General features: G+C 38.8%; 1 protein-coding gene across 6 annotated transcripts; it reads right to left on the reverse strand.

Moving 5' to 3' along the window:
* Positions 1-6: 6 nt before the first annotated feature.
* On the reverse strand, positions 7-25218 carry LOC137581984 (uncharacterized). Of its 6 annotated transcripts, none has more exons than XM_068296408.1 (5): positions 25120-25218; positions 24514-24782; positions 4215-4531; positions 3814-4128; positions 7-3736 (listed from the first exon to the last, which is right to left on the reverse strand). In XM_068296408.1, the coding sequence occupies exons 3-5, from the start codon at positions 4270-4272 to the stop codon at positions 243-245; spliced, it is 3867 nt and encodes a 1288-aa protein (XP_068152509.1). In that variant the 5' UTR covers positions 4273-4531; positions 24514-24782; positions 25120-25218; the 3' UTR covers positions 7-242. The 6 variants fall into 6 exon arrangements, with proteins under 6 accessions (XP_068152509.1, XP_068152517.1, XP_068152524.1 ...); XM_068296416.1 differs by having other exon boundaries at positions 25116-25216; XM_068296423.1 differs by having other exon boundaries at positions 24514-24700; positions 25120-25199.
* Positions 25219-25348: the final 130 nt, after the last annotated feature.

Here is a 25348-nt window from a genome sequence, read left to right on the forward strand (position 1 = left end):
ACAGAATTTCAAATTTCATTTACAATTTTTTGTTTGTTTTTGGTTAAATATTTACAATATTTTTTCGGGTAAAGAAGCAAAAAGAAAATTAATTAAAAAAACAAATTAAAATTTAAATAATAACGAATTGTTGTTTTTTGTGTGTTTTCGGGCCTTTTGCTTTGTGCATATTGTCTCCTTGTTGCCAGTTAGATTCCTCTTCAAGTCCTTCTCCCGCTGCTTTGGATGAGCCACCTCAAGCATTAGGCCCGATTCAGTTCATCACGTTTAAAATTGCGTATGGCCTCCAGTAGCTGGGAGCGCGGATCTGGTGATGTGGGCGTGACAACCTTGGTTGTCCGTACACCTCCGTTCAATTTCAATTGCTTAGGCGGAGCCGGGGGCAGTGGTGGCGATGGCGGATTTGGACTCGTGGTCACTTTAATCGCTGCTGCTGGCGGATTAGGACTCGAAGTCACTTTAATCGCTGCTGCTGGCTGTGTTGTGGGTCGCAGTTTCACCTGTAATATGACTGGTTCGGGCTCGGGTTCTTTCACTTTAAGCTCCACTGACTTGGTGCTCTTTAGCAGGGTTATGCTTTTGGCTGCGGGCACCGGTTTAGGTGCAGGAGTAGGAGCGGTAGCAGGAGTACGTGCGGGAGCGAAAACAGGAGAAGGAGCGGATGCGGGCGCAGAAGCAGATGCAGTTGCAGTTGCTGTGGTTGTGTGCAGGGCAACGGATGATTCGCTAGTCGCCCCTCCATTGACCGAGACTCTAACGCTCAAAGCCTGTTCCTTTTCCTGTTGCTCTTTGGCAAGCATGCGCTCCTTGAAGCCCGTTCGTCGCAGAGTATTTTGGCCAAAGGGCGCAGGAGTAGATGCCGTTGCTTGAGCAGGTGCTGATTCAACTAACACTGATTTCGGTCGCGGCAGGGAATTGGTATTGCTCGAGGGGATCGACATCTTTGTTATACTCGTTGGCGCTTGGTTAAGATTGGGTAAGGTGAAGCGATTGCTCTTTGATGGTCGAGGCAATGTTGATGATTGACTTTGTACAGGTACCTCATTCTCTTGACCCTCTTTAGCATCTGAGCTATCAGTTAGCGGCTTGACCGTAATGGGCACATGGTAGTCCTTGCGCTGTGATATACCCATTCGGAGTATGGGTGAGGCCACCTCGATAGTCAGTTTGTTGGAGTTGGAAGTGGATGTGGAAGAGGAGGAACCACCGAAGATGTAGTCACCCTCGTTCTTAATGGCCACCTGAGACTTGGGGCGCTCGCTCCAAGTGGCAAAGTTGATGCTTGGCGGCCCGGAATATCGGTAAGTAGGTGGCAGTGGCTTCGCTTCCGTCTTTGTTGTGGCTTCTGGTTTGGATTTCTCTGATGGCTGAGCAGCCACCTGAGTTTTAACTGTAATGGGCGCTGTAGCTGGAGCAGGAGCGGAGTCATTTGACTCAATTGAAGTAGTTAACTTAAGGGTGGACACTTGCGCCTGTCTCGATCTTGCTTCAGTTGAAACTGGCGACTTTTCCCTGGTCGTGACAATGTGATTGGTTTCCACCTTGACAGGTTTAGGCGATGCTGCAGGAGCTGGGCTTGACTGTTCCTTGGGTGGAGCCACGACATTCGTTTGCCTGATGACTGGACTATCCGGCTTGATTTGTTCCTTGACTTGAATGACCTCATTAACTGGCTCCTTTACGGTTTCAACCGCAACCGAAGTTGGCGATGATTGTTCATTTGTGGGAGACATTTGATCCTTTAGTGGTTTGATTGGAGGTTTGCCTGGTGAAACGATATTGACTGCCGTTGCGGACTTTGTTGACTGTTCCTTCACGGGTGTAATTGGCGGCGAATCCTGCTTGGGTGGACTAGACTGCTCCTTGATGGGCGGAATGAAAGCATCGACCTGCTCGACTTGTTCACCATTGGGTATGCAATTCTTTGGCTTTTCCAGTTGGGGGGAACTTGATGCACTGCTTCCACTCTTGATGCTGCTACTGTCGGCCAGACTATTCTTACGGGAATTCAAGATGGTCTTGATGACCTCAAGACTTTGCAGCGACGGCGCCTCGCCAATGCTCAGTTCGCTAGAGGAGCGTCTTTGGTTCAAGCCACCATTCGGCATGACGTCGACCTTATTGAGCGACAAATGAGAAGAGCTACGCAGACTGAGCGAACCCACTGAATCATTGCCTGTTCCTGTGGCTTGAAAAGAGTCGGCACGAGTAATTTTCGTAGTTGTTGTTGCTGTTGTTGAAATGTGGGTAGTGGTCGTAGTGTTGGAGCTGGAACTGGAGCTGGATGATATGGAGGCAATTGTAAAATTGGCCAAACGATTGGGTTTGGCTGACTCAATCTCCTCCTGTACTTCGGGTTGCTTGCGGATTAGCGTGTCCAGACGCTGCTGTTGAATAATTGTGGACAACTCATCGAGAATGACATTGTGGGGCGTCGAGGGACTGGAGGCGGCAGAAGAAAGTCCCTTGGGACGCTGATCAGAGAAATCGGGTGGTGGTGAAATGGGCACAGAGTAGTTCCATGACGACAGGGAAGTTTGTTCGCTAATGCCATTGGTGGTTACAGCATTTTCTTGTTCATCCAGTTGTCCATTCTCCACTTCTTCCTCCTCCTCCTCCTCTTCAGCTGCGGCTGCTGTGAGCACCGCCAGCTCGGCCAAAGTGGTGGGCATTGGATCACCCTTGACTGAAGTTTGACAAAGCTTGAAATTATACACCTTAATGGCCTCTTCGTCCTCTGAACTAGATTCCAGTTGGGATTTGGTTTCCGTTTCGGGTTCAGGCGAGGGAGCCGGTTCACCAATGCCGGAATCGGCTTGCTTGGATGCCGCATCATTGTCATCATCATCAGCTGCACTACCCAACGATCGTGGCTCGGGGGTAGGTGTGCGGTTCAGTATCACCTTGGACACATTGCTGGCTGGTATGGCGGGGGCAGTGCTCGCAGGCAGTGGAGGCGGAGTCAGCGGAGTTTGTGGCGTCTGTGGTGTCTGCGGTGTGCTGATCCTAGGCGCCGGTTGCGGCATTGGTGCCGTCTCCGTTATCGATGCCGTGGTGGAGGCCAATGAAATGCTATCCGCTGACATGGCCCCAGCATCTGGTGGTGGAGCCGGTGCTGTGGTTTTCTTTTTAATTTGTAGCAATCGCTTCCGAGGCGACGGCTCTGGCCCACCAATACCAACACCCACCACCTCTGGTTTCAGTTCCAGCGTGGCATAATGCCCATCCGATGCATCCGGGCTATTGCCATTGCAGTCTAGCTCCGCGGATAGATTCGGTGTGGACATGCACAGTTGCGGACGTTTCACAATTACCGCATAGGCCGGCTCTGGGTTCTTTTCCCTGGTCAGATCCGGTACAGATTGCTCTGGGATAACCACCTGACTAGGTGGACGTGGTGCCGCCCGCTTCTTGCGCGGCGGTGGTGCCATCACCTTATTCGGCACTACCACGGGTGTCCGGGTATAATTCATGCCCGTCGAGTCCATCGAGTTCAGTGAGTTGCTCGAGCTATATGGACTTGGAGTTTTTGCTGTGATTTTCGAGTTGCGGCTGCTGCTAAAGTCTGAACTGCTGCTTAATGAATCGCGATCCCGTGCCGCTCCCGTGCGATGAAATTTGGGTAAAGAGTCGGCGTTGAAGCTATCATATGACTCGGACTTGAGACACAGACGTATCTCGGATAGACCCACTGCTCCAATAGTCGACTCGCAGCTGTACACCTGACTAGCATCCACTGTGCGGAAGAAACGAAAGCAAAAATGAAAGGGATTAGTACATGGAGATCTCCATGTTGAGAGTTTCTCTTCTCACCGGGACTACGGAACTCATATTTCTCCGAATCCAATTGCTTGTGATCACAGACCAGGGACAACAGTTTGCTCAACTGGACACGTGCTCCCAATCGTGTGACAAACAACTGGTTATTGGGCAAAAGAACTGTGATCCTAAAGGTTTGCTCGAATGGTGCATTGCTGGTGGCAGCGGGTATTGGTGTAATTCGATTATATTCCAATTGACTAGCCTCGTTTATAGAGTTAATGTCCGTCGACGTGGACAGATGATGCAATTGTGTGGTTGACTTGGATAGTTTTCCCATAGATGCAGTCTGGGCCGCCGAAGATTTATCTATAGAAAATTTGCGAAAAATTCCAATTAAAAATAGGAAAGGAGGAAGATAGGAGAAGTGTGTGTGTGGGGGGGGAATGACTTACCCTTCTTGCGGCCAAACCAACGATTGATTGTGGAAAAGCCGCCCTTCATGCTGCTCATGCTGCTTTTGGGGCGTGGCTATTGGAAAAACTCTTTCTTTCTCCTCTCTTTCTCGTTGTTCACTCGATTCTCCTTCCTCCTTCGCTGCCTTACTGCCCGTTTAATATCTTCAAATTGATTCTGTTATTCTTGGCCTCGAAAACAGTTTTGAATTGGTTTCTTCGTTCAATCACTTGGCGCTGGATTTCGTAATATTTCCCACTTTACGGAGCATATTCCAAAAAAAAAATAAAAAATGGCGTGCTGCTCGGTGCGAAATCTGCAAATGAAAAACATTCCGAATGCTGATTACAAAACCAAGACGCTTCAGAATTTGCCCGAAAGCCATCTTATCAAGAAATATGATAAGAGATAACTGACTGATATATGTATGTTTCTATGTATTTGATATATATGTATATGTATGGTAGTTACGTTTGGCAAGAAGGCTAACGACGACGATGATGATGATGGTTATGGAGCATATATTTATATGTTCATATACATAGACGCATTCCTTATGTGGCGGCAAGTCTTATCATCGGCTCATGGCTAAATGTAGCACAATTCAAATTTTACTACTGGGTATAATCGATTTTACATAAGGTCACCGAAATAAATAAATTGACAATGTGATATATTGTGGAATAAATTACAAATTGATTTAATATCTATAAACTTTGACTTCCAAATCTTAGGTAGAATTCCATTGTTGTTATTGTAATAATTTAAAAAAAAGTAATAAAAGTAAATTCTAATTTCATTTTGGTCCAAAAGTGATCGAAATCCGTATTAAGTTAGAAATTAGAAATGATTATAATAGGAAGCTAAGACAGAAATGAGTTTAACCTATTTGAATACTATTCGAAAATGAAAATCCTGAACGGACAATAAACCATTTACTTATAGGTAGTTCATTTCATTGAGAGCATTTCTGGTTCGTTATGGGTGAATAATATCTTAATCAGTTTTCTATTCATTTCTTTTGTTGGTTTTCGCCTTATCAATTAGGCTGTTAAATTTTGTAGCTATTTGCTTTTGGGCTTACTGCCAATTGTCGGCTCACACAGATGCAAAAGGCACACACACACACACACACACACACACACATTGAAACAGACACCCGCAGCTGCTGCTGACGGCGGCGATAAGCTTCTCGAGGTGATAAAGCTGGCTAAAGCCAACGTAAATCGAAATTGGAATCGCTAAGAAATGACGTGAGCACGACGACTGAAGCGATTTTTGGGGCGCGCGTTTTTTGTCGCGTGCTTCTAATTTGCACACAATGCACACAAATACAACAATAAAAAAAATATATTACAGCAAGACGAGGGCAAACTTCTATTTGATCGACAGAATGGGGGTCTGGGGTAAAGGGGGAGAAGCAAGGTGATCAGTGCCGGATTAAGCCAAAACGGGGCCTATTTCGGCCAATTCTTCCTTTACTAATAATTTAATAATTTACTTTCAACTTTAGCCAATTTCCAATTGATTTCAAAAACAGTTATATACTTCGATGCCAAAACTTAGAAAAATTTAAGAAAAAAAACAAATTCCGATTCGATTTTTGAAAAACATTATGATTTTCAAAGGCAAATCGAAAGATCAAATAAGAAAGTAAGGAGATAACTTTTCAAAATCGTTCAAAGTTTTTGAATTCAGCGAATTGTATTGTTCGGAATTTTTCATATTCTTGTAAAGTTCAACTTCTGTCTTAAAGTGAGGGACACGTGGCATTGGCTACTCCTGCTACAAGGGTAATCCGGCACTGAAGTTTGGATGTATGCCTTGATGTGTGATTTGTCTTCTCATTGGCCATGCAAATTAGGCACAATTGCAATAACTAATTAACTAACTAACAAACAACAACAATTAGACACGTGCTCACCTGAAGGGGGGTTGCAAATACATCAGGGACAGGGAGTGACACAGATTAGCTACTTGAACCTAATCGATTGGCATTTTTCAAAGCTTGGGTTTGCACTAATTAGCTTGACAATTAAGTTGGTATAATTAAATTTTAGTCACTGACTCGCACCTTTTCACTAAACTACAAAATTTATTTTTATAAAGTTCACGAATTGTTAAGAGAATTGCTTAAAGATCACAGATCTGTCTACATTTTTGTGGAAGGAAATAAAGGAGATTTATATTCTTCCTCTAAAACTCTTAAAATTTTTCATTTAAGATCGATTCGTTATCTTAAAAACAAAGATTTCCTTTTCCAAAATTTACATTTAGATCCCTCAATGTCAATATATAGAAACTTTACTCCTAAAAACCACTGGATTCCGAACAATTTTTTAACTCGGAATCGAAAATATCCTTAGAATGTGTCAAATTACATAAAAATTTGGCATTTGGTTTTATTTTTATCAATATTACTTAAGTTTTTCAACATTTCACAACGAATTTACGTTAACTAGTTCAAAGTTCTAAACCCTCATTAAAATATGAGATTACTTAGAGATTCCTTGATATCAAATGATGGCCGATAGGGTATTAACTTCTTCGTTAGCATGCCATTTTAACAATAACTTGTTTCTGCTTATCAAATTGGCTTTTTTTTGTCTATTTTCTGTGTGTGTGTTTTTTATTTTATTTAACTTGGCTGATTTAGCGCCAACTCGAAACTAGAAATAAAACGAAAAAAAAAAAACTTGGGCAAGAAACATTCCTTAGCTATCGTAGGTCGACAGCGACGATGAGAATCATCACGTTCCATAAACATGTTATTATTCCTATTATTATATATTTTTACTGCCATTATAATTGCTGGCCAACATTAAATGTGAGAGTTGGCCCCTGTCCACACAGGCAAACCTTTTTAACCCCTCTCCGCCTCCTTTTCCCCTTACGCCTTTTCTGCTTATGAACTTGAAATGTTTTATTGTTTTGTATTTTGGTTTTGTTTGGTTATCAAAAATGGAAAAACGATGTTCATAGTACTAAGTATACATACATACATAGTAAATAAGTATACAACCATTTGTAGTATACACTTTATAACCTCACAAAAAGAGAAACACAACAAGCAAAATACACAAAAAATTGCTCATTCATTAACCTTAGCTGTATTATCAGCTAAATTTGAAATTGGAATTTGAAAGTGGCATTGTAAATAGCTTAGAATGTGATATAGAAAATGAAATTGTCGAGTAATTGAAATGTTGATCCAATGATCAATAGTTACTATATGGGGGCTTTGGAATGAAATTGATTCGGTTTTTTAATTACAATTTACTGGGAAATTGTTACCGATTGTTGGGCATTTAATTGCATATAAATATTGCTTTACACAATATCGGATACAGCTGTCAAGAAAGACCATGACAATTATGGATACATATTTTCAAATCTTGGTAATACAATACACAGCTGCGTTAACAATTACTGGCCAAAATGGTAACAACTTGTTCACTTAATTAGTTTGTTAAAAGCCTGTGCATAAAAATATCTAATCGGCCTACTAAATAGTAAGTAGAAGTGGCAAATCAAATGTAAGGAATAGCATCAGTTAAAGTTAAATTTAAATCTTAAATCAAAATATCAACTTGGAACCCAGAAAATGTCTAAATATTAACTTGTTTTATAAAATTCTCCCATGTCTTATTATCTTGCCATGAAAAAAGCTATATAAACTTGCCTATAAGACTTGATTTTTGGAAAGTCACATTTGTTATTATACATACAAAGATCATCAAAAGTCAAGGAACTCCAAACTTATAGTATATACTTATAGGTATATATGTATATTTGGCCCTATGACCAATTGGACACATGCGTTGACCTTTTAAAGAATATCTTGGAACAATAATTAGCGACTGAAAATCTTATTAATTACATATGTATATCCAAAATATGCATACATATATACAGTTAGAGGTTATTGTTCCAATGTTCGGTAACTTAACCGTTAACACACAATTTTGGCAACTTTCTAGACCGTTATATATGTGTGTATATTTGTTTGAATTGTATGTCTATATAATTATTATGTTATGACAACAAACCCAATTTCGGAGGCGCCTTTGAGTAATGCAAATCAGAAGTACAAACAACCCAAAGACCGCAGAAAATCAAGAAACAAAAGGGGGGAGAGAAGAGGAAAAAAGAAATCACAGTGAGGCAAAGTGATGATTAATCGTTATTTATTGGGTATTTAGGGATTTCTTGTTGGTTATTTGTCATATTCAATGAATTTAATCATGGATATATTTATATAAATTGAATATGTACATATGTATATATTATATACACATTGTATATATGTAATCAGAGGGTGATGATATTGCAATCAAATGGCAGGTGACGCTCTGACATTGGCATTGGCAATTGCCTTCGTCTGAGGTTAGATATATGTATATACATACATATGTATTTCCACCGATTGAGACGGCGATGATATCACTTGGATGCGACGTGAGGGAATTTTTATTGACGCTCTGTTCATTGTTTGTTGTTATTGTCTTTGTTTTTTTCTTGTTTTTTTTTTTTTTTTTATTGCCAGCGTAGAGACATCTCCCTAACTAGTTAGCCAACTATGCAAATTTTGTCTTCAGAATGTTATAACCAATATAGATACATACATATGCATGGATTGATAAACGACACGACAGATACAATACCAAAACACTTGTGGAAATCTTTATAAAGTGTCAGGGGTGGGGGCAAGGATGATAATTACCTACAGTATATTTGCTAGTTAATAGGTATAGATAGTTATGGCTAAGCGCACTCGTAACGCTTACTTATCAACTGGAACTTGTATTGGCGACAGTCTCCAACAAACACACATACAATGCGTATGTGAAGAGTGATGACTAATCTAAAATACTCTTTAGTCAATGTATCCTTATCTATGCCACAAATACTTATACTAGTATATACAAATATAAGCATACTAACTCAATCTACATATGTAGTGACTTTGAGTCACTTGACCAAGAGTCTAATAGACCAACTACTCACATGTATTTCCCTTATTTCCATTTCATTGAAATAATCTTCACACTTCAAATACAACAGAAAACATACATATACTATCTTTAATATAGTAGACTTGATTGATTTCCCGGTAGGGCTCTTTTAGGTTAATTTAACTGATCGTAAATACTGGTGATCTTTTGGCAATACTTTCTGCTTTTAAGTATATAACATTACTCGACTAACAGTCTATTTCCATATAAATATAGTTATGTGGGCTAATCGGACACCTCTATTATTCGGGATGAAGTTGTCTCTGAAACAAACCTATATAGGTCAAAGAAAAACTTAAGAAATCTCACCTCAGAAGGTAGGAACTTTAAAGAAATCCGAAAAGTGATTGTTTTCTCTGGTTTTCACCTTTCATTAACATGATTATTATGTTTAAAGACTCCTAAGCAATATTTTAGTGTCACAATTCATAGAAATAAACAATCTATATAACGTAAGGGTTAAGGGGGGAGTCCATTAATGGAATTATTCAACCTAAGAATAGAACAATTTGAGGAAATTTTGTTAAAGTTTTATTGTTAGACAATTTTGACTTTAATAAACATTTAGTTTATAGTGTTAAAAGGTCATGGGCATGGTCAAGGGCAAGGGCAAGGGCAAGTGAGCCCTTTTAAAGGCATTGAAAACACTCGTATACTCTATCAGTAGTAAAGGGTATCAAGAGTATTTGCACATGTGTAGATCGCAACGAATTGGAAAATTGTCATGGTGTCAATTGTCTGTCTGTCTGTCAAGATATTTAACGACTACGTGACGTTAGTTTTGAGGGTCACACCATCTTTTGGTTGCTTTCTTTTGGCATGTTTTTGTTTTTGCTGTTAATTTATTGCAATATTTCACTGGTTTTGCCATTAATTGTTTAACAACTTGCACGTTGTTGTTATTAAATAAAAAACAAAACACAAGAAAAAAATGTGTAGCACACTAGCACACACACACACACATACACTTGAAAGGGCTTAGAACTGCGTACTAACTGGGCTGTTTATTTGTCGCTCTCTATCTCTGTCTCTCCTTCACGGTTCACTATTTTGTGTTTTTTTTTTTTTTTTAATTTTAATTTTAAGAGGGTCGGTAAGGTGATCGGGGTGGGAGGGGGCAATTGATGGCGACGTTCGGGGAGAGGTAGTTATGGAGCCCGCTGAAGCGAGCTTACGAGGCGCTGGCAACGACGACGTTAACAAAACTGAAAACAAAAAAAAATATAAACTACAAAAAAAAAACCCGCAAAATATGCACAATACAGAACACAACACACACGCACACTCACACTGATAAAGGTAAACGGTAAACTCTTTCTCGCTCTCTCTCTCTCTCCCTCTCTCTCTCTGGTCGTTTTGTCTAATGATAGTCACTCTCTGATTGTTGCTCTCGCTAAAAGCGTTATTCTCTTATTATTGCTCTTTTATCTTATCAGGGAATGCAAAAACAAAAACAAAAACAACATTAACTTTGGAGCAGCTGGCGCCATGTGCTGGATGGTGAAAGGAAAAACTGCAGCATATGCAGGCAGGCATCGATGCGTGTGTGTGTGTGTGTGTGTGTGTGTACGTACCAGGTCGTCGTCTTCCAACTACATACACACATACACATATGTATCTGTATCTTTTTGACGTTTTACGGTACGATTTTGTACTTGGTATCTTCACTTGTCGCGCCAGTTGGGCAAACTGAACTAAAACTTAAAGCCAAGTGCGTTGCATAAGCCTACCTAAACTCTGATGTCTCTTAGCTGCGTGGCTGCTGCTGCTGCTGCTAGCTGCTAGCTGCAACGCTTCGCTTAACTAAAAATTGCGCAAAAATTGTTTTCTGATTCTGAGCGACCTTCGTGCATTTGTGACTTCCACACGCATGCCAAACGAACGCTCCTTGCAATCAAATTGAATACGAAACCAACGCAAAATGTTCACTTCCAGTTCCAGGAGTGTCGTCTTGGGCTCATGCGTGACCATTTTTGGTCTTCTATTGATTTGGTTAATGGCGGTAACAAGGAAGCCTCACCTAGCCATTAGGCATAAGAGACACCAACACCTCAAACTAACCTTGCCACTGCTCCCATGACATCATGACATCATCATCATCATCATCGTCGTTGTCTACCCATCTCTTTGCCACGCATCGAAAATGGTCATTGGGCCCCCGCAACCATACCACACTCATTTCCCATTCTAGAGACAACTCAATGGGTGTGCCCCGTCCTCCCTCTCACCGCCACCAACCCCTCTATTAACGTAAGACATTCTTTTATTTGCTTTTTCTAGGGAGTGGTTTCTTTTAATTACAAGAAGCTCTTCTATTTCACTTTACCCCCCGCCCCCTCTTCAAAGTTCCCTTCTATTCTATATTATGATAGTGGAAACTTACTGCCACCTGTGTTATTTATTAATCACTACTAACAAAATTCCCCAATTTATTACTAATTAAGCCAGTCAAACTGTTTTTGTTGTCGTTTCAATCTATGTATGTATACATATGTATGTATGTATGATTCCCTCACTTCACATGTGATACCCATCACTGATCCAATATCTAAATCACTTAAGGCCTGTTCTAAACTATCACAAGCACCAACCATTTTGGCCACTTAGTAGCGTTTCCGCTTATCAAAAACGACAACAACAGACAACACAAAAGAAAAACAAAACCAAATAAAGAATCACTCGATAATGTACATAAAATACCATAAATTCTATTTTGACTTGTACTGATATGACCGTGCCATTTGTGGGTGTTATGGCTGGTTGGTTAGTTGGTTGACGGGGATGATAGCCAAGTTCGAGGGCATAACCGAACCACCAATTGCCACCCATTCACTTGGGCACTTGGCCATGTTCTGTTGTCAATTTTTTTTGGTCTGGTCTGATATTTGTGTCGTTTTGTCTACTTATGGCACGTTTGAGTGAAGTTTGATAACCTCAACCTTAACATAGAAATTTGTGAAGGGGCGCGGGTTGGGTGGGTGGTTAGTTGATGGGTTGGTTTAGGTTGGGTTGGGTTGGAGCCGAATGCGGGGGCGTTTAGCGATTTGAGTGAAGTGCTTATTGCAAATTGAAATAACATTTCACGTGTCGGTTAAGACTTGATTTCTGTTTTTTTTTTTTTTTTTGTGACCCCGTTTTGTGGGTATTCTGTTTTTGCCATTTTCAAAAAAAGTGGCACAAACTCATTCCGAAATTAACGAAAAAGCACAGAGAGATAGTGAGGAAGAAAGAGGGAGACAGAGAGAGAGAGAGAGAGAGTAAATAATAATAACAACAAGAAACAAGTTTTCGTGATGGCAAAAATTCGACAATAAAACCATATGATCAGCGTAATGATAGTTATGATCATTGGCTCTCCACACTCTCCTTCTGCGTCAAGCTCTCACAGTATAAAAGAAGCGAAACGAAAGGAAGAGAAAGATGAAAGAAGTTAGAAAGAAACAAAAAAGATTTCTATTATTTCACGATGCTCCAGCTCCAGCTTCAGCTCCAGCCTCCAGTCTATCTACCTATGTACATACCACTCGCTTTACTTTTTCTTTTCATCTTTCTTTCTTTTGTTGTTCTGGTTGGGTTTTTTTTTTTTTTTTTTTTTCGTGTCTTTAAACTCCTCCTTCTCCATCGCCTCGACAAATCTCTTGGCACGCCTTTAGCCCCGATCCCCAATCTCAGCAACATTGGAAAATGCAGCACAAGGCCTAGAGGCTGCTGCTCCACATAACTTCAATGTACTTACTACTAGAACCGTTAGCTTGGCCCTTTTTTTTTTTTTTTTTTTTTTTTTTTTTGCATGTCTTTTACTTTAATTAGACTTCAATCAATGCCAACGGGGGCAAAACTAGGAGAAGAGACTAAGTCACAACAACAACAACAAAATGAAGAAAAAACGACGCAAAAAGAAGAAGGAAAAAAACAAAGAGCAGAGAATTGGGTCAATTGCAGCTGCAATTGCAACTGCAACAAATGAACCTCGCCCTGCATGTAATGCAGTTCACATTACATTAGAGGTCTTAAGTTGAATTGACAGTTGCATGAGCTGCTCGACAAAAGTCCACACTGATTCAATTATGGCTCAGTTGCTCAATGGTCTTTCAATGGACTCGAATCTCAATCTCAATTTGCAGCTCAATCAAATCAATTGCTCGGTAAGTGAGTGAATGATGGAGTGGACCCTGCCAACTTGTACTACATACAAAAGACACAATCCACAATAAAGTGGAAAAGAAATAAACAAAAAAAAACAACAACACATTCATGTCAATCCTGGCATATTTGGCTTGAAAAACGGTTCGTTTTCTTTGTGTCTTTATTAGTCGAACGGCACGTGGAACCCAGCCAAGAAGTGCCAAAAGAAGGGACGATCTTTTGGGAAAGTTAGAAGTTGATGTCTTTCAATTTGGTTTTCCGATTGACTTAGTCCTGATTCAGCGGGCTACACAAGTATTCCTTATTTGTACCAAAGTCATAGCTTTTCGTATGATTTACAAAATATTTCAAAACTTCTTTATATGATTCAAAAAACGAATTCTTGCACAGCTTATTGCATACTTTTGCGAGCAAATATTTAGGTATATAAGAAAAGAAACTTTTGCTTCAATATTAGGACCTTGGGCCTTAGTTTCGTATGAAAATAGCATTTCAAAATCTTATGATTAACTCCTTTTGATCAACTTTAATTAGAAAGTGAAATATTGTTGACAAATTTCATATAGTGAATAAATTTTCATTCCAATAAACTACGAATGTGTGAGCATATATATATTATATATTGAATCCAATTATAGATGGAAACCACGGGGTTTCCTTTTAGGCCTTTTTTTCGCCCACATATGATCATTCATAATTTGTTTGATTTGAAGTGTTGTTGTTTAGCTTTTGGTGTAGTGCCTTGGGGCAGCTTTTAATAAAATGTTCAATTAGCTCTCTGTCTTTGAATGGAGTCCGTCTTTCATCTGTGTATGTTGCTCTGTGAGGTTTTTCCAACTACATATATTTATGTCTATCTTGCTCTCTCTGTCTGTTTTATCGTTTGCTATCAATTCAGTCACGCAACTAAGTCAAGTGTCTCTCACGCTGCTCCCGTCTCTACACACACACACACACACACACACATGTGTATATGTGTATCCCCATCTCCATCTGCTCCACCTCTCCAATATTTTCATCTCTCTGTCTCGGTCTGCGGCTGACCAGCAGTTGCGAGGCCCAAACGGCACAGCTCACAACCTGTCACAGGCTGGCAAGATCGGGTTTTGGGTTGTGGGGTTGTCCGGGTGTTGCAACAAGCCAGCCAGCCAGCCAACCAACCAACCAGCCAACAACTCCACATCCAAGTGCTGCTGCTCATAAATTTGTTAGAGCGTGTGCACATTTTCCACATTGCAATGTTTTGTTTGGTTTGGTTTTTTTCTTTTTTGGTGCCGGTTTTCGCTCTGCCCACCACCTGTCTGCCCTCTACCCCATGCCTAACTGTGGTCCACCCCCTTCTACTGCACCTCCTATTTCTCCTTCCGAATTGCTGTTGGGGCTGCTCCGAAGAAAGTGAAGCGAAATGAAATGCAATTGCAGCTGCAACTTTTTCTTCTCTTGCCACGGCTTGACTTGGATAATAACTGGCTTTTGCATTGCATTTGAAAGACGCGTTTAACGCATAGCCTTAATTGCATCGTTGTTAGCCACATCGATAGAAAGATAGAGGGGAGGAAGTAGGAGAGATGATGTGTGAGAGAAAGATACAATTGTATCTCATAGATGGCTGCTGGGCTTGCCAAACAACCTTGACATCTCGCTCGCTCTCTGGCAGCAAAACTAATGACAGGAAATCGTCGACAAGTGCCGTCGAATCCCACACGATTACAGATGATGATGAGCACCCGCCACCATCACGGCCTCCAGTCTCCAGCCTTGCCTCACCTCTCGTAGCCACGATACCATTCGACTCGCCTCGCTCCATCTAGCCTAGCCTTAGATTTCGATTGCGCTTTTTAATTACGAATAGCAATCGCAATTGCATCGCATCGCATTGTATCGCATCGGACTAACCGGTTGCCAGTTAAACAATTGCCGCCCATGCCATGTCTATATATTGAAGTCGATGTCGGAATCTGTATCTGTATCTGCATCTCAGCATCTCTGCATCTCCAGAGCCCCACCTCCTTGTCCATTTACAAAAAAATGCGGCTAACTTCATTTGGTCAGTGTTTTGGTTTTGTGTCTTTGGCTCCATTCCTGGACAGCTGCCAATTGACTTGGGTGAAGTGCACTGAACCACAAATATCCCACCAAGTGGCAAGCTGTGGTGGTGCTGTTGCTGCTGCTGGTGTGCCGAGTGGCAAAGCAAAATGTGGCTCACCTTGGCTTAAGCTAAGCCACCCAGTTATGGTTATCGATGCAGTTGCATATATATAAATGTGTGTGTGTGTGTGTGTGTGTGTGGGTGGGTGGGGCTCATATTTAAAACAAAACAAAATTTATCAATGAATACGGACAGCTCAATGGGCAACTAGGTGGGCCAAAAACCTGACCTGACAATTAATATGTACCTAATTCAGGATTTTGCCTAATTAAGAATATTCCAAGCAGCTAACCCTTAACCTTAGCAAAAACTATAACTAAACTTACACTCCTTACCCATTCTAAGTTAAATAATGTAGATCAATGTGTCGGACCTTTCGGCTTTTCATGACTGACCTAAGGCAATCAAAAAGAATCTCCATAAGTTTTCTGTCATTTTTGTTTCTGACGTTTTCATTTCCATGCTTAGCTAACCTTTCTTTATGGACATTTGCATATCGATTACAATTTGACATTCTAAGTCATAGAGATGGCATGATATACGATAGAAATGCCCTGAAATGAAATGGGATGGGATGGATTAGGGAGGGAGAAAACACTGAGATCTCAGATTACGCATTTGGATGCGGCTGACGAAACATGGATTAAGATGAGCTTCTGGGGTAAATGGCCCGATACCGTCCAAAAAAAAAAAAAGGTGAATGTGAATATGAGTGTGTGTGTGTGTGTGTGTGAGTGGCGAGTGTGAATATATATGTACATATGTGTATGCAAAGTCGAACGAACTCTGAATGTCATTGACTGAATTGAAGATGGAGTCAGAGACGGACTGAGGTTCGAGTTGTTAATGGCCAGTCGTATATATGTACATACATACATACATACATTTGTCTCAAATCAAGATTCATTGCAATGCAAGTCACTCGAATCCCCATCATGATAAAGTGCTGTGTCTTGGTGGGAAAATTATATGCAAATATTGATAAACAAATTTTGCCAACGAATCTGACCTTGAAAATGGAAAGCCAGAAAGTGCTAAATGCTAACTAGAAAAACCTGAAGACCACTCACAGGGCAGAGAAAGTTTTTTTTTCTGCTTTCTGATGACCAACCAGTCTTGGCCAGGCGAAGAAAAAGTAAAATTATTTTTAGGACAAGCCAAATGGGGAAAAGTGTGTCACCTGCAGCAAGAAAAAGAAGTCCACTCAGACCAGATCCCAGCCAAAAAAACAGCTGCGAGCTGCGGGAAAAAAAGTGGCAAAGTTTTTACTTTCTGCCTACCCAAAAACAGAAACAAAAAAAAAAAAAGCAACCCAAACCGAACAACATTGCATACTGGCCAAACATGTTGCACCTCCACTTTAAGCTGTCTGTCCCCTCTCTCTCTCTCTCTCTCTCTCTTTGTCTCTTAAAGTTGAATGCGTGTTGCATGCCATTGAAGCAGGAAGCAGTTGCAACAACACGCAAAAAAAAAAAACTCTATTTATGGCCAATTGCCAGTTTGGCCAAAAGGAATTCAAGCCGATAACCAATTGCAACTTATATAAAAAGAGCAAAAAAAACTAAATGAAATTTGACTAGCTCATAGTTTCAATCATGTCACGTAGATCAACATCGATATTGGCTTTGTCTGGGGACTGCGCCCCGAATAAATGGCTAATAATAGGTAAACTGAGCTTCTATATCATTTTAGGCACGTCTCTTCACAAAAAAATGGACCTTGCTCAATATATTGCCAGATTTAAGTAAATTCATGTATAAGAAGATAAAAACATAAGATCCTAAAATGATATATGTATGCATCTTTTTTCCCTCTGTTTAGACAAAATGCACAAAATTCTTCTTGTTTTTTGTTATTTTTGGAAAATATAGAGATATGTCACGGTTTTATCGTTTGAATTAAGATCGTGTTGTATGTCTATCTGACTATTTAAGATGTTAATTTGGGAAAATATGCCAACGAAATGGTATATTCCCATATATTTTAGGCATGTCACGTTTGGTGTGACTGTAGATTATACAACATCATTGTTGTATATACAGATATGGCTATAAGTATATCAGGTTTTTTTTTTTTTTTTTTTTTGGGGCGTATTTCATTCACGTCTCTCTCTGTCTCTTGTTAGCCCTTGCCTAACATTTTTGGACCTCATGCTGACCCATTTGGTTGTGTTATTGCCCCCAATACGAGTGGCCACTGCCACTCACATTTCAGCATTCATTTCTCTTTTATTTTGCCCCGGCCCGTCCCCATTACTCACCCTCCCCTCGATCATTCTTTAGTAGCCTCTTTCTTTCATTTCTTTTTTGGTCATTTTCAATGTCAAAGCTGTTTCACCCCCCCCACCTCTTTTTTGGGTGACAATGAAGCGCGTGTTTAGCTTTATTTTTTCTACGAACTTGACGATCATCAGAATTTACACACACTTTTTATATGTAAATATTCAGACAATTTGCATATGTATTAGTATTTCAGGTTCAAAGCAATTAAGTAATAACACAAATCAAATGCCAACAAAAACCAACAACAAACAAACGAATCGAGTTTAAACAAAAGCAACAAAAATCAACAAAAAAAGTTATGCAAGAGATCGGCCCTATGAAAGCAAAAAATCATCACTAAACATCGCGCCTTTGCTTTACCATGGTTATGGTTGGCAGCACCTCCAAAACTCCCTCACCAAATCCCCTCCCCCATCACCGTCCTTCTCCACACTCCGCCCCACTTAACCTGATGGTTGGATATGGTTGGCTTGATCGGCAAAAGTTCATATATGTATTTGCGTATACACATAAATAAATAAATAGTTGCAATTTATAAACTAAAACTTTTATTTAATAATAACACTCTTAAGCTCTTGACTAAGTGGCAAAAAGATGGCTAAATGCGTGTGTAAATGTTCACTTATAAATAAGTGAACCAACAACAACTTTGAAGCTATTAAAAGGTCGAGTGTTGTTCAAATACATAACATTGCTTGGAGGCAGTTGGTGTTAGGTCTCTAGAGTCTAGATCGAGGGCACTGCGAGTCCTTGAAATACATAATTATTCACATATTTTTGTTATAGACATATTAACTACTTTATCGTTTGTAAAGAATTAGATGATAGATTTAATAAGTCTAATGTCAATCACGAGCGACTGCTAAAACTTGTTGCGAATTACAAGTGAAATTCCAAAGAAATCATTACGTTTTAAGAGATTCTCATTCATATATCGATTTATCTTCCCATAAGTGCAGAGCCCCCATATTGGCACTTTAGCTAAATCCAGCCCTGGCTATGAACCCTTTGAATTACCAGTAAATACATATGATTTCTATAATATAAATTGCCGTTTTAAATGAAAAGGTTTTTAGATAATCAAATTGTGTATATGTATCTGGTCACTGTCCCGGTCAGTTGCAATTCATTGTGTGTGTTTATTTCACGCTTTCATACTCATTGTGTATAAAACAGCGAAAAGAAAATGCATGGCATACGAATGCAAGTACACAATGCCCTTAACCCTAACCAAGCCCCCCCCACTCCACCCACACACCCAATCATTAACAGATTTACAGTCGCCATTTGGAATGAACCCTCCTCCCCAGGATCTACATACTGAGACACGTGACTGTTTATGGTTGAAGTGGGGTGGCTTTTGGGTTGGTTTCAAAATCTTTGAAGCGTCACCAAAGTCTAAAATATCATCACTAGGAGGAGAGGTTCCTCCATTCCCTCGATACACATCACTTCTCCTCCTACTTCTCCTCACAAACACACACACACACACACACACACCGAAACCATGCCCATATTTATACCGGTTTATCTAAACATGTTTTTCATTTTTTGTATTTGTTGTACCTCTTTGCCCTTGTCAAGGTCACAAGAGATTGAAAATGCCACCATTAAATAATGTCATATTCATATGCAACATTTACACCTCACACTCACACACACATACACATTGATTTATAAACAATATATACAAAAAAATCAACTCAAATCTCGCACAATTTTGTAATTTCGTAAAAAGCTATTCGAAACTGCCATTCGAATTTCGAGTTTAACTTAAAACTTTTAAGTTCAATGACTTTCTTCGAGACATTAAACAAAACAAAAGAAATAACAACAACAAAAAAAAAAAAAAAAACGTTAATTTGTCGACAAAGCTAAAAACAACAAAAACAACCACAAACATAAAAATTCAATTTCAACTGACCAATTTCCAGTGATTAATAGCCAAGAGAATGGCATTAGGAGCTGAAGAATTGAAGAATTCTTCCAAATCGAAATCTCTTGAAAGTTATTATTTATTTCTTTAACGTTTTTTTTTGTTGTTGTTGGTTTGCTTTACGTAATTGCTTAAAGTCAAAGACATAGAGCATAGAACATAGAGAATACAAAGAAGAAGAGTGTACAAAACGCAGCCATGTTTAATGACAGAGAGTCTCCAAGCTCTACCCGTTCCGTCCCCGTAAGCCAAAGTCATGCGGCTCTTCTCTATGGCATGTGATTATGATGAGCGGCTGCCAGTTTTTAGCTCTAACTCGGTAGCAAACGGTTCTACAAAAGAATCTTTGTATCTATACCTAGACGCAGTCACAGTCAGTCAGTCAGTCAGTCAGCGAACTCTACTCACACAGATAGAGTGAGAGCGAGAGGGAGAGAGACAGAGGGGGGAGAGACGTATGTACACTCGTGCATGATTCTAATTACTATGTATGGGCCCATGCTAGAGATGGAGTTGGTGAAGGAGGTGGAGTGAAAGATGATGACGGAGAAGGCCTCTAGACAATGTACATACAGTGGCAAACGCCAAAGTACGCCAAAAGAGGAGTAGGAGGAGGGGAAGGGGAACAGAATGAAGGTGGAGCAGATCCAACACCACTGTGGACTTCCATTGTTCGTCAAGGCGTATGAACAAAACGATGGAACGACAATGCTTGGCCACTTTATGCCATAACACATAAAACATATTCATTTCAGAAGTTCATGTACCCCCAACGTGGGAGAGTGATGGCAACATTTCGATCAATGTTTAAGCCATAAATCGATAACCCTTCAATTTCTCACTGTTTCACTTAATATCTTAATTATATGTACATATATGGTTAATTTATAAATTGATTGCTGCATTTAGAAAGGGCCTAGAAATTGTTTATTTTTTGATTTATTTTTAGTTTGTACTCTTTTAATAAATCAATGAAAGTGAAGGGCTTTTCATTTCCCTTTCTCTAAGCTCTTTGCCTTCACTTCACTTCACTTCACAGCCAGCCATGAATGGGCAATAATTTTGATAAGAAGAATTCAAAAGCCCAAAAAAAAGAAGCCTTTACCTTCGTCTTCGTTCTTCTTGAACTTCATTTTGTTTTTTGCGCATTTGGCAACTCTTTTGGGAAAAGGGTTTCCATTGAATAAGTGTGATCTTGAAATTCTTTGCAGCTGCATTTCTTGGGAACTAAATAAAAAAACAAAATTTTTAAGGGGTGGCTTCTTGCAAAACTCCCCTATTTATCCAACTGTCTCTTTCTCTCGCCTTCTCTTGGTGTGTAAGCTTTTTGCGTCGTTTGTGCAAAATATTTCAGAATGATTGGGTCAAATATCTTGAGACATCTTTTTTAATGTTGTTGTTGTTATTTTTATTGTGTGTGTGTGTGCTTATTGAAATTGTTTATTGTTGTTGAACAATATATGTATAAATAGGAGGAGAATGAGAAGGAGGAGGAGCAGGGGCCAAAAAGGGAACAAAAATCAAGCTTAACCAATGCAAATGTATTAAAATTCAATAATAAAACCAACAAACCAGTTTATCAGTTGCTCGACAGTTCAGTTGCTGCTCGGTTTCTCAGTGAAATTAAATGTGTCTCTCTTTTTTTGTTCCTCTCTTGTTTTTGCCAAAAAAAGAAATGAAATTCCATATTCCTTATAAAACGATGCCGACTTGATAAGTACCCCCCAGTATCCATCTAAAAAAAATGGACTAAAGCAAGAGATTGAAGCCCAAATGTGATCCTCCAAAGTCTAAACCTTGGAAGAGGATACTTGAATACTTATAGAAAATGATTACGACTTATAGAAATGGCACAATTTAGGACTTGAATGGATAAATGAATCTATTTGTATATCTATTTTCAATATACCCCTTGACTCAGTGAATTGTTAGGGTATGAAATGTTGTCGTTGTCTCTAATTCTCTCCATTGTCGTCTTTACATTGCTTTTGTCTCTTTTTGTTTTCTTCTTATAACTTTTGTTTGCGATGTGATTTTTGCGTTTGATGATATTTTTCTCCAACGATTTTGTGTGAATTTCAATTAAACAAAAAAAATATATATGTATGTACGTATATACATATACACTCTCAATGTACAGAAATGTCTATGTATGTGGCTAGTAATTTCATAAATATATATACCCATGTATATATCTTTGGTTTTTTTGCTAGCTTCAACCAGTTTGATGTTAATCAATTTTCGCAACAAATTTTTGCACTTGCCATTTACTACTTCCTCCAAATCCCCTCCCTCCTCCCCCTCTAAAAATCAAATAAACATGCAGCGTATGTTTTCCCCCAAAAATGGAAACACATTAAGAAAGAAACAGAGAGAGAGAGAGAGAGATAAAGAGAGAAAAATACATTTTTCTTTGGTTGATGTCTTTTTTTTCTACTATTTTTCTCACCTGCTTGAAATTACTTAATATGCATTTAGCTGCCGTATTTCGACCTTAGACGGATACTTAGATACAGATACAGATACACTCTCACACATACATACATACATATGCATGTAGATAGATGGTTAGATAGTTGGATTGATAGATAGATAGTTGGATAGATATGTATACCGACAAAACGAAATAACAAAAAAACTAGCATTTCCGCTGCGGTTTTTCTAGGCACCTCATCACAAATCGCTGATTGTTAGTTTGCCACCAAACAAAGTTGGTAGTTAGATAATTATTATCTAGCATCAACAGCAACAGCAACAGCAACAACAACAGCAGCAGCAGCAGCAGCTGATTCTGGTTCTCAAGCTTTTTAGCTAGGCAAAAACCAAAACTCAGATGGAAATCGAAATTGAGGCAAATGAAAGAAAAGAAAAATTGATACAATGGGGTGCTTTTCCTCCCCTTTCCCCCCACGCACACACTTCCCAATTGAGGGATAGATGAAATTTTTTCAATTTCGAATAGATCGAGCAATAAACAATTTAGTGCAGCTTTCACTGACAAAAAGAGATTCACATTACGACTACATTTTTATACGAAATACTTGTAATAGTGGCCGGACACCGGATTTGGTCCAAACATTTGAACACTTTAAAGTTTAAACAATGACTAACTAGTATTTAAAAGAAACCAAGGAAACTTCAACGGAACAGACAGTAAAATTTCAATAATGACTCAATATACATATAATAGTATAATTGAATATTCAAATTCTAATGACAAGTTATTAAGATGCCAACAATTAGTTAGCTAGCGTTTAAACTTAGACAGGCTCTTAAGTCGCCATTTAATGAAATAATAATCTTTTAATATGATAATTTTGTTAATAAATAGAATTTATATAAAAGTTAATTAAATCAACTTTTGTAATTATAAGAATTAACAACAGATTCAAAAGCTATTCTTATATTAAGCCAATCAAATAAACCAAAATATTTCTAAAAATTGAAATATAAATGTAAATATGTGCAATGTTTTTTCTAAGATTTATAATCATAGATGAAGTAACAATTGGATCTATAACTTAAATAGTTAAAAGTATTTTTTATCTTCTATGAAAAGTTTAAGGAACAAAGAAATCTAAGATAACAAGATTAGAATTAGCTTAGAATACGATTAGAAATCATTTATTCCATGAGGAATTCACTTTACTTTCTTTTCTAGTTAAAGGTTACAAGTACTTAAGTATAAAACCGAATGTAAAGGCTTGTGGTATGCAGTTTAGATAAACTGTTGAAGAGTTTAGTAGCATCTACCCTACTAACTTTAATTAGTTTTGCTAGATCTATGTATAACTTTTTTAAAGAGTTCATAGTTCTATCTATAATATCAAAGATTTTGAAAGCTAAATTGTCCATACTTCCGGTTTGTCATCTGAATACAATAACCAACAAATTAAAGTAAAAAATTATTTCATTAAGTTACTTATAATTCATAATAAAATTCAATATGTAATTAGTTGATGATTTTTGGAAGAAAGTCATTAGAAATTTAAGTTAAGAATTTATTCGATGATTGGTTCATAACTTTGGTAAAGGAAGTTCGACACTTTGCAGGGAAAAACCAATCAAATTTGAACAGTTTAAAGATAAATTTAACACATTTCCTTAGTTGCAATCAATATATAATATAAATAACTATCCTTAGTTATGCTAATAACAGATTCTAAACTACAAAAAAAAAAAAGGAAAAACAATCTCTAAGCAAAAAAATGCACATATGTAAATTGTTTGGTTAAAAATAATAATAATTAATAATGTTGCATATTTTGCATGTCTCAGAAAATTGTTGTTGTTGTTGTTATAGTTTTTCTGTTTTCCCTAGAGTGTTGAATCTAATCAAATAAGTCATCTGGTTTTGTTGCAATTCTCAAGATTCTTTGTAGATTGTGTGTAGTTCCCTTTTATTTGAAGAATGAACTTTCTTTCTATTAAAGCAGCGTGCGAAAAAAAAAAAAACGACTGTATAGACAGAGAGGAAGAGGGAGAGGAATAGTGAGTGAGGGATAGAAGGAGGCAGTCGGATGATTTCTGTTAAGAGCCCAAGACCGGCATTATTTACCGTTTTAGTTTTGCAAGCACATATCTGTATCTGATGAGCTCTCCTTGCTTTGTCTTGCACACATGAGTGTGCGTGTGTGTTTGTGTGTGTGTGTGTGTGTGTGTGTGGTGTGTGTTGTAAGTGAATTTCAATGTTGCCAACAAACGGAAGCAACACCAACAACTACAACAATAAAGGCACAACAATAATTCTAGCGACTTCTGACAACTTACCTAGCAACGACCTCAATTAGCGACTCTTGGACTCTTCCATGTTTCTAACTGCTTTTGTTGCCGCTGCTTCTTCTCTTTATATCTCCCGCTCTCTCTCTCTCTCCCTCTCACTCGCTCGCTGCTGCTACTGCTGATGTTGCCGTTGTTTAATTGCTTTCACTGTTAGTTCCTGTTAGTTCACATGCATCTACATGCATACATACATATACACTATAGAACAATTGCAATCCATATATGTATACAGTATATGTATATACAAATGTAGTGCACTTTTTTTCATTCCCGATCACAATAACAAAAAAAAAAAACAAAAACAAATGATGGTAAGTAAACTAAAGCGATAAAAAGATGATGGGGTGAAAAAAATATTGCAACAATTTTTGTTGTTATTTTTTTTTTTTTTTGAAATTCTTTTTACATAGCACACGACACTCTGCCGGTGGCAGCCCAATTAAAATGCCAATTGGGAGGGAGTGGAGGAGGGTGGCAATGGTGGGTTAGATACATGTAAATTAACAAAAACAAAAATAAATGCACTAAACGGCAACGTAGGCAATCAACGACAACGACAACGACGATGACGGCCAAGCAACGAAACGTACGTACGATACCACAACAACAATCAAAACAAAAGAAAAAAACAGTTTTTTCTCGTTTCGTTTTTGGCGAAATTCTTCAGCGCGGATCGACCGTTCGGCATGGAACTCGTTTTAAAACTGAGCGGGCAGCAGCAACGTCGGCAACGGCGACAAAACAACACGACAGCGGCTGCTGCTGCTGAGCAGCGGTGTTAAAGCTCGAGCGGTGGCAATTGTGGTCGGGTGTTACTCTGTGT

Source organism: Drosophila tropicalis, unplaced genomic scaffold (assembly GCF_018151085.1).
Source record: "Drosophila tropicalis isolate 14030-0801.00 unplaced genomic scaffold, ASM1815108v1 contig_158, whole genome shotgun sequence".
Classification (NCBI taxonomy): Eukaryota; Metazoa; Arthropoda; class Insecta; order Diptera; family Drosophilidae; genus Drosophila; species Drosophila tropicalis.